Here is an 11,137-nt window from a genome sequence, read left to right as displayed (position 1 = left end):
TGAAATACTTAGTCTAAGACTTGTTATTTAGAGGATCTTATGCACACACTTAATTGATTGTCCTTAACCGTAATTTGATAATCTTAACCATATCTTCAAAAGTCCTTGCTATGATATACCATTACAAATAAGAGTTGTTTATGTACTAGAACGTGCAAGCGACAAAGAGTGAAGTACACGGCGTTACGCATTTTCTCGCCTATATAAGAACCGGTGTTATCGTACCCGCATTAGTAGATAACCCAACATACAGAAGAATGACGCGGTCCCCGGCGATAGCGGAGCTGCATTGATGGATACCTCGTCTGAATACTGAATAGTGCAAGCGAACAAGGGACGGCGATAGGAGGGTCATTATTAGTCGAAAGCTTTTAGACTCAAGTCGGACTTATAACATCAAAGCAAGGGTGGTTTGATAATCTTAGACACCTATCAAAGGATAACTCAAAAGGTAAGTGAAGAATATCTGGTAAACATTGCCGTATAGAACTTCTAAAAGTCTCTTATTTTATTTCTTTTGTAACTTTTAGAAACCTTAAGCACTTCAATTTTATATTGAGTTAACAAAAAATTTAAGACGTTTTTGAGTGTTGAGAAGTGGAATATTATCGATTAGTGATTTTCAATTAAGGTTGAGGGCTGTTATAATTTCAATGGAACTAACCTAACTAGGATCAAAATTTGTCCTGCTATTATTTAATTACGTTTTCATGCCGGTGTGGACCTCTCTTCCGAGAATCATGAAATTTATAAAATTTAAAACGAGCAGCGTTTGTTATTTAAAAAATCAAATAGCATTAATATTTTTTCTTTTTAAAATTATCATTTTTAATTTAAAAAGGATATCTTTTTTTAAAGCTTTGACGATTAGCATATTTCTTTGTCAGATTTTCGAGATCTTGAAGCATTGAAAGAAAACTGAGGGTAATAAATCTAATATCAAATTACGCAACTGCATGGGAAAAAAAATATTTTAATAAGAATTTTAATAAGAAAAACCGACAGTGATCTCATACTGATTTGAACTACTGCTAAAAGTATCCAATAAATTAGGTAATAGAATAATAACAAAAAGCATTTTATCTTTTCTTTTATAAATCGATTTACTTTCAAAATCATTCCGATCACTTATTAAGTTGTAGAAATAACAAGTGTGGTCACCTGCGGTGAACGTCATTTAAATAGCCAATGTTTTTCTACTACGCTCATATTCTATATCACAAAGTCTGTTAAAAGTCGTCATTGTTTTCGCGAAAACCAAATCCTTATCTTCAAAACAGTAAATTGAACGTAAAATTAGTTTTGCAAATTACAGATATGGTCACTTGCTCCAAATAGCTAACGCAAATCCGCCCTTCACGTTCGATTTCTATCTTACAGTTAGCAGTAAAGTTCCCGAAAGGAGAGGACGTGCGGATTCATTTGAGAACATTCCTCCAGCAAAGTGTTATCTAATCCAGTGGTCAGTTTTCTGAGTTTTTGGACAATAAATGTCTGGAGGTGGTGGGAGTTAGGAACATGTCGAGGACAGGGAAGCAACAGTTGGTGCGGTCCACTTCCGCTCTTGACACCGAGTATAACGCGCTCAGGCGGAGGATGAGTCGATTAAGGGTACAGCAGGGACAACTTCCGGTGGCGGATGGTGAGTACTTTACAATCTTTCTCCAATATCTCTTTTGTATCTTCTGTTTGTCATGAAAAAATTCTTAAATCGTCATTATCTTGTGTAATTTTAAACTATATCTGATCTCAAAATTAATAAAAAATCAAAAAATTGGATATTGACAATTCTAATAGGATTACAAAAGAATCGTTATTATCTGGCGTCTTGCACAAATTCCTGGTAAGGTACCACAATTTTTGTGAGAAAACTTGTTAAGGTAGCAATGCTTCAATGAAGAATTATTAAGAAAAAAAATTAATATTCCTGAGGAATGTATCGTATGACCTTAGTAAATCACTGAATAATTGAAATAATAACATGCATTTAAAAATAATATAAAAGAGAAATGTCAAAGCTAGACTTGAGATAAGCGTATAATTAATGAAGTAGAAAATACAGCTTCCCACCGTTTTTACCTAGATGACAATTGTTACAGTTGAAATTCATACTATAAAAATAAATTAATTCTGTATACGTAATCTTCAAATATAACTAAATATGTTTTACCTGTTTTTAAAAATTTAACAACTTTGTTCGACAAAGCATGCACCAATATCAAATTTTATTTCATTTTTCTTTACCCGAAATATTTGAAGCATCAAAGTGTTTTTTGCAGAAGGATTAGTGACAAGTTTTATTGGTATCGGTACGTGTAGAAAATATTGCAGATCATTGGATTATACATGTTCCATAACCGTAAGAATATTAGAAATAACGACAGACAATGTGAATCCAGGATTTAAATGCCTCTAGTCTTTGCATATGAACATGACAAAGCAATGCGTTTCCCCCCTCATTTTCTTATTTATGTAAAACACACATTATCTAACAAAATAAAAGTGCACCTTTTTAAAGGTCTATTTTGAAACATTTGTAGGATATGAATAACAATCAAAGTGTTTTTCCCCGAACGACAGAAAATTTGTGATTCTCCCTGAAAATTTGGTTTTAATCCCTTTGTATGTGCATTGGTCGGACAATTGAAATAAAACAGGACCATGGATTGGCCCTCTAATGCATGTAAAATACCGAATTGTCCACTCGGTCATCAAAACACCATAAACAATGAGCATGTCTGATTTCCTTTTATTCTACCATTCTCCACAAATCATTGACTTAGTAAGGCACTATTTTGATATTTCTTAAGAAAGCATTACCTTAATAGTAAAAAAAGGCCATCATCTTAATGTATATCTGGCCGTAAAGCAATATCAACAAACACACAGATTAAGGCGATTTGCAGGAAAAATCAATGTAAAATCATTCTTATCTTATGTGTAAATTTTCGTTTGACATCAGCTCAGTGGATTTCTTTGTGATACCTTAAAGTTTATCTTTAAAACTCTACATGATCCCACGAATGAATGGGTCTGATGTTGAAGGGTACACAGTGACCACCATTAATACGATTTAATCTCAATCAAAACTAGTTTTAATTGTAACGGGGACCGTTACAGATGTTCCCCAAACGCTCCCCAAATCCTTTTTTGTGCCATTTTCCTGTAAGACAGTTTTAAAATATGCTCAGTATCAAAGGATTTCATATAAGAATTATGAAAGCTACAATGATACAGACTATATGTCATTTAACTCATTGCACGCGAACGCACGTGCATGCACATGCAAGATGATCATGGCATGTTGTCTAAACCATTTACATTTCTTAAATAAAAAAATAATAAGAATATAAGAATAAATAAAAAAAAATCGTAAAAATATAAATGTTACAGTTTATCAAATATATTGGTCATTTTGCGTATTGTGTGCGTGCACGTGCATGCATGCGTGTCCTTGAATTCAATTCTGATAGTAGCATAATGTAGTTATCCATCATACCTATCCATATTCAAAATTTCATCCCGTTCTGTTGAGAACCAAGAAAGTTATAGGCATTTAAAGTTTCAGCCAATCAGATTGCAGCACATGTGCATGCGCATGCTTTTATGATAATTGTCATATATCATGCTGTAGATCTTCATAATGTATGACTATGTTCAAAATTTCAAAGGATTTTGTCAAAAAACAAGAAAGATATTGAGACTTTAGTTTCAGCCAATCAGAGCGAAGCGCACGTGCATGCGCGTGAGATCTTGCTAGTTTGACGATGTCATCATGTCTATACTACTAATATATCCTCACATTATGAGTTTCAAAGCATTTCATCAAAAAAAAGAAAAGTTGCGGCTATATCTATTATATTGGTCATTTCACGTGTTGCACGTGCGCGCTCTTGCAAGCACGTGCGCGCAAAATGACCTTGATTCCGCAAATCTACATAACATGTCTACTAACCATAAAAAGGTTTTACCTTCATCGGACGAACAGTTTACAAGATCATTCCCGGACAAAAAAGTACCCAGGAAGAAGAAGAAAAATAATAATAACTAGGGCTAATTGTAACGGGAACCGTTACAGATGTTCCCCAAACGCTCCCCAACTCCCTTTTGTGCCATATTCCGTGTAAGCTTCATTAAATAAGACAAACGCGATACATTTAAGATTTTAACAAAGTTTTCCCAGAGGTAATCAATTTCAGCATTGCACGCATGCGCATTTGAATGCATGTGCGTAATGACCATATCATCTTGTCTACACTAATCATATATTTTAATATACTAAATATTACAGCATTTAATCAAAAAATATGTTTAATCTTGTGTATTTGTAATTTTACTCATTTCACGTGCACGCACGTGCATGCATGTGCATTATGACCATACCCTTTTGTAGGAGTCTATAATGTCTATCTAAGTTCTGAATCCCATGCTGTTTGGTTGAAAACCAAGGGAGTTATAGCCATTTAAAGTTTAAGCCAATCAGATTGCAGCGCACGTGCATGCGCGTGATTTGATGAAAATTATTATATATCATATTGTAGGATATCCTAAAGCATGTCTATATTTTAAATTTCAAAGCATTTCGTCAAAAAACAAAAAAGATATTGAGAATTTTGTTTCAGCCAATCAGAGCAAAGCGCACATTCATGCACGTGCAAGCATGCTCATGATGACCATACCTTCTTGTAGGAGTCCATTACGTCTGTCTATGTTCTAAATCCCATGCTGTTTGATTGAAAAACAAGGGAGTTATAGCCATTTAAAGTTTTAGCCAATCAGATTGCAGCGCACGTGCATGCGCGTAATTTCATGACAATTTCTATATATCATATTGTAGAACATCCTAAAGTATGCCTATGTTTTAAATTTCATAGTATTTCGTCAAAAAACAGAAAAGATATTGAGATTTTTGTTTCAGCCAATCAGAGCGAAGCACACGTGCATGCGCGTGAGTTCGTGCTAATTTGACAGTGTCACATTATCTACACTATTAATATATCTTTAAATAATAAGTTTCAAATCATTTCATTTAAATATGTAAAAGTTATAGCTATATTAAGTATACAAGTCATTTCACGTGTTGCACGCGCACGCACGTGCATGCGTATGCGCGCAAAATGACCTTCGTTCCGCACACCTACACTACACACCCATTAACCCTAAAAAGGTTTTAGGTCAGTTGGGTGAACAGTTTCTGAGAACACTCGCGGACAAAAAAGTACCGGAGAACAAATAAGAAAAAAAATAATAATAATAATAACTAGTGCTAATTGTAACGGGGACCGTTACAGATGTTCCCCAAACGCTCCCCAACTCCCTTTTGGTGCCATATTCCCTGTAAGCTTCATTTATTAACACAAACTCTATGCATTTGAAATTTTAACAATGTTTACCCAGAAATGTACCATGCTCATTCAAATTTTAGCATTGCATGTGTGCGCATGTGAAGGCATACACGTAATGACCATATCATCTTGTCTACACAATCTATATATTTTAATATACTAAATATTAAAGTATTTAATCCAAAAGTATTAAAAAATTCGCTCATTCAAGTGTATTTTTGATTTTACCCATTTCACGTGCACGCACGTGCATACATGAGCATGGTGACGATACCTTCTTGTAGAAGTTCATTAAATCTATCTATGTTCTAAATCCCATCCTGTTTGGTTGAAAACCAAGGGAGTTAAAACTGTTTAAAGTTTCAGCCAATCAGATTGCAGCGTACGTACAAGCACATGTATGCATGTGCATGGAGACCATACCTTCTTGTAGATGTCCATTATATACATCTATGTTCCAAATCCCATCCTGTTTGATTGAAAACAAGGAAGTTATAACTGTTTAAAGTTTCAGCCAATCAGATTGCAGCTCACGTACACGCACGTGTATGCATGTGCATGGTGACCATACCTTCTTGTAGAAGTCTATTTAATATATCTATGTTCCAAATCCCATCCTGTTTGGTTGAAAACCAAGGGAGTTATAGCTTTTTAAAGTTTCAGCCAATCAGATTGCAGCTCACGTACACGAACGTGTATGCATGTGCATGGTGACCATACCTTTTTTTAAAAGTCCATTTTATATATCTATGTTCCAAATCCCATCCTGTTTGGTTGAAAATCAAGGGAGTTATAGCTATTTAAAGTTTCAGCCAATCAGATTTTGCAGCGCACGTGCATGCACGTGTATGCATGTGCATGGTGACCATACCTTCTTGTTGAAGTCCATTATATATATCTATGTTCCAAATCCCATCCTGTTTGGTTGAAAACCAAGGGAGTTATAGCTATTTAAAGTTTCAGCCAATCAGATTGCAGCGCACGTGCATGCACGTGTTTTCATGATAATTGCTTTATAACATGTTGTAGCATATCCTAATGCAGGGCTATATTCAAAATTTCAAAGGATTTCGTCAAAAAAACAAGAAAGATGTTGAGACTTTAGTTTCAGCCAATCAGAGCAAAGCGCACGTGCATGCGCGTGAGATCTTGCTAATTTGACCATGGCATCTTGTCTATGCTACTAATATGTCCTTATATTATGAGTTTCAACGCATTTCATCAAAAAATGAAAAGGTTACATCTATATCAATTATATTGGTCATTTTTCGTGTTGCACGTGCACGCTCTTGCAAGCACGTGCGCGCAAAATGACCTTCGTTCGGCAAATCTACATAACATGTCTACTGACCCTAAAAACATTTCACCTTACTCGGATGTGTAGTTTACAAGATCATTCGTGGACAAAATTTTCCCAGGAAGAAGAAAAATAATAATAACTAGATGCGTTCTTGTTGCTGGAGCAACAAGCGGTCTTCCGACCGACTTTTCGTTAGAGTTCTATCCTGCGTCATCCCATGAAATAGATTTCAGAATGTATTTTTTGTTTACGTTTATTCACAGCAGTCTCTCAATATACATCATGATAATTACAGGTATTCCTCAAAATATCTCAAAAAATAGCTTTTAAAAATCGGCAAAATATTCCATCCATGTTATAAAAGAGATTAAAGTCATTTGCAAGTGAAAAAAGACATAAACAAAGAAAAAATTTTTGCAACGCCCCCGCCGGGATTCGAACCCCCAACAGTGCGACAAAGTTTGGTTCGGACATATCTTTTTAATAGATGCGCGCATCAAGTTACTAAACACATATTTAGAATTCTCATAAGACACACTATAAACCCTCTAAATTCTAAAGAAAAATATTGAAAAACAAAAAAGTTGAGAAATGGGACTTTTTGAATTCACTTCCGTTAGCGACCGGAAGCGCCGACGACGAAAAATAAAGGTCGTTCCCCATAATGGAGTTCGATGATCTATCACCTCAGTAAGTTTCACTTTCATATCTTTAGCCGTTCTCGAGAAAACTGCTGGACAAAATGCCTTTTAAAAAATACAAAAATCCCCAAAAATCGCGAACGAAAGTGAATTTTGAAAAAATGAAAAACACGTCTGGAGATATTCTCATGATGCATCATCCCTGTAAAAATCTTGGAAATCCGTCCACACACAGCTGAGATATCGCCCTAACTATGAAAAAAGAAAAATAATAATAATAATAATAATAAAAAACAGACGAATAACAGTAAGGTCTTCCGAAGGAAGTCGGAAGACCTTAATAATAATAAGAAACAGAGTAAAAACAATATGTTCCCCAACTTCGTTTGGGGAACATAATAATAAGAAACAGAGTAAAAACAATATGTTCCCCAACTTCGTTTGGGGAACATAATAAGAATTTGATACCGATATTGAACTATTTTTTTCACTTTCTGCGTTAATTTTCTCTTTGTCTTAAAGATCATTTTAAATTTCATGTAACACAAAAAGGCTACTATTTCATGAAAATCGGGCCAAAAGTGGACTTTTTGCATCTATTTGACATCTGCTGTCTTGTAAATTATGTTTTTTCCTTTTTAATCTCCCCCCCCCCCCCCGGAAATATATACCCTAACGGTATTCCAACAATGGCTTTGTGGGTTTGAGATATGATGTAGCATTTTTAACCTTTCCGTAATCTGTACTAGAACCAAAATGTTCTAACTGATTTCTGTTTCCCCGAGACGAATCAATCTCATGTTGATTTCTCTTATGGACAACCCATGTTTCAATACGTGTAAAGAATACTTATCCAAACAAAGACATCCATCCTTCAACTCAAGTCGAGAGGTTATGAGCGTTCTTAATCATAAAGACTGAACTTCGTTTTGGGGGGTGGACTTTTAATTTCTTTCATATCTATCTTTCAAAATTAACTCCAGCGACACAATGCGACTAAAGCGTTTTTAGAACTCAACACTCCCCCATCGAAACTTTGACACATCCGTTATACTCAAGACAGAATGAATTAATATCAAGATGAATTACATGAACTTAATGGCTTAGATTAAGAGGACGCGACAGAGGCAGGGAAATAAATGGTTATAAAATCAGTTAGAAAACCTATAAATGGCTTGATAATTAGATAGTTCTAAGTAAACTCTACAGCTAATGTGAATATATAGTCATCAGAAATGAGAGCCTCAAGCTTTTGGAATATGGACTATCAATACTTCGAGATAAACTGTCTCCAACATACCAAAACAAATACATCATGTCTGGATATATATTTATTTGTACTTCGGTCTCTTCTTCTCTTTCTCTCTCTCATTTGATATAAATTTCACTATAATATTAAAATTAGTATACGTTGCAAGTTAGAAAGGGAACACAATGAATGAATTTCAAAATTTTTGAAAAAAAGATACATGATATTCTATTAATTAATAGATTAAAAAAAATTATGAAAAAAGATACATAAAATGCTTTATTTTGAATGTTGCAGACATGGACTTAGAACCAAATGATGAATATTATGGTGACTTACTGAAGTTTTGGAGGAAACATAAGATTTACATGGGAAAAGAAATGATGTCAACGATTGCAGATGCAAAAGGTGAGGAAAATCTTCCTGAAAGTAAAAAAAATAAATGGCTGGGGAAACTTATTTTATATGTATGTCTAAAAACCCTATATTTTATCTCTTTTAGCCAAAAAGAAAGCAAAACAAAGGGGAAGGCGAAAATCACACGAATTTGAAGATTTGAATATCAACAAGAAAACAGGCAAACTGACTCCAGCTATAGAAGAAAGAGAAGAGGAACATCAGGAGGATGAAGAAGATTCAGTGAAGAGTTCCCCGGAAGGAACACCGAAACTTAAAAAGAAAAGCGTGACTGAGAACCCTAAAATAAACGGAAAAGTGACTCATACAGAACACAGACATAAACGGGAAGGTAGTACCACATCCACAAGTTCTACCAGAAGTGGATACTCAAGTGCAAAAATACACACAAAATCAACCGTCCAACGCAAAATTTCTGATCCTGCCAAACCAAAGAAATAAGAATGTATCTATTTCACATTTCAGTTTATAGAAGAGAAGGTGCTTTTTTTTATGTAAATGTGTACTTGGGAGACAATGATGGAACTGTGGTTTGCATATGATCGATTGTATCACAAATACTTATCTGTATATAATCATGGTTATTAGACTAGTATAAACAGAAGAATACTTACCAGCTTCAAAGAAGTAAATAAATAAAATCATATGGTATACAGCTGTAATCATACTCCGAACAGGTTTTTGCACACTAATACTAATAACATATTCAATGGAAGAAATGAAACATATGAAAATAACGAAGTGTAAATAAGTAAATAAATTTCTACATATCGTTGTTATCGACCGTCCCCTCCTAGTCTCTTAGTCTTGGAGGATATTTCTAGAGCGTCACATATGGCATTGAACATGATGTTAAGAGGAAAAACAAAGCGACTATCAAAAAATTTAATGTGAATAGGCATCGAAATAATGGCATAACAATTCATAAACTATACATAATGATACATGTATTATGACTTTAAATAAGTCGTGTTCATACATGGGACAAAAACAAACACGGACATCTTAAACAATGTTAAAATGTGCATATCTGCCTCTTTTAAAGATACAAATCATCATTGCAGCGAACCCGAAGTACAATATCTACCAATAAAAAGATCTTGGTAATATTATACAATTATTGCTGTTTTATGAGGTCAATACAATGATTTAGCCATCTGAGGAGTACAATATTCACCGAGCCCGAAGGGCGAGGTGAATATTGTACTTCGAAGATGGCTAAATCATTGTATTGACCGAAAAAACAGCAATAATTGTTTTATTATATGATTCACTGATAAAATGATACAGCTCATTACTTGTTTGCATTTAATTAAGTCCTAGCTAAATACAAGAGAGAAGCAGAATTAAAATGTAAATAAACCTTACTAGTCGTATCAATTTGAAGGGGTTTTTTTATCAATTTTAGTTGCTATGAAAAAAAATATAATGTCAGTCTATTTTATAGGATAAATTTTGAAAGGAAGGAGTCATCAGGGAAAACTGACTGCCAAAAAGTAAAAATTGTTGTTCAGTAAAAGTGTTGGAGGGGGTTTCCTGCATCCCCTCTTACCACACTCACCCGAAAATATATCGATTATGTTCCAAAACAATTTGTATCAATTTGGAATTTCCCGATCTATTTTTAGATCAATGTAGTGGAAATAAATCCTTGTATTCACCTGGAACGTCACGTGCAGGTCAATACAACGTAGTATTTTTCTAACATAGTTGGATCTCAGCCAATCAGAGAGATGGAAATTATTCAATCATATAATAAGAAAAATTGTTTTAAAAAGTGGTGTATTTCAAATAATATTGGTTACAAGTCAATTTTATAACACATTCATATAATACATTGCAAAATACAATACACAATTTAATACATGTACTTCTTACAAAATCAAAGGGGAACAATGATATGAGTACATGTATTATTTATTTCTAGAATTAATATCTGTTTCCTGTGGTGGAAGAATATTTTTTAAGAATTTACAAAGTGATTTGATATCTTTTTACAATAGCCTTACAATTCTACCCAGAGAATTGTTTCCATTTATATTCTGTTTGATCATCAATGTTCGTTAGGGACCAATTGTTGCCGGATGACCAAGCATCTAATCCATTCTACTTGAATATTCAATAAAACAAAAGTCAAAAAGGTTTCAGATGTATATTCTGTTATTAAAGTTACAATGATTCACTG

The 11,137-nt window shown here is 34.0% G+C and overlaps 1 protein-coding gene across 3 annotated transcripts; it reads left to right on the top strand.

Annotated features, from left to right (window-relative positions):
- Positions 1-223: 223 nt before the first annotated feature.
- On the top strand, positions 224-9,599 carry LOC134263431 (uncharacterized). 3 transcript variants are annotated; one of them, XM_062745776.1, is made up of 4 exons: positions 224-451; positions 1,381-1,642; positions 8,833-8,943; positions 9,038-9,599. In XM_062745776.1, the coding sequence occupies exons 2-4, from the start codon at positions 1,519-1,521 to the stop codon at positions 9,391-9,393; spliced, it is 591 nt and encodes a 196-aa protein (XP_062601760.1). In that variant the 5' UTR covers positions 224-451; positions 1,381-1,518; the 3' UTR covers positions 9,394-9,599. The 3 variants fall into 3 exon arrangements, with proteins under 3 accessions (XP_062601760.1, XP_062601758.1, XP_062601759.1); XM_062745774.1 differs by having other exon boundaries at positions 1,316-1,642; XM_062745775.1 differs by having other exon boundaries at positions 224-455; positions 1,385-1,642.
- The last annotated feature ends 1,538 nt before the right edge of the window (positions 9,600-11,137 follow it).

This window comes from Saccostrea cucullata, unplaced genomic scaffold, assembly GCF_032062105.1.
Source record: "Saccostrea cucullata isolate Sc308-1 unplaced genomic scaffold, CSIRO_AGI_Scuc_v1 ctg417, whole genome shotgun sequence".
Taxonomy (NCBI): domain Eukaryota; kingdom Metazoa; phylum Mollusca; class Bivalvia; order Ostreida; family Ostreidae; genus Saccostrea; species Saccostrea cuccullata.
The sequence above is the reverse complement of the archived record's forward strand: the minus strand, read 5'-3'. Positions and strand labels throughout refer to the sequence as shown.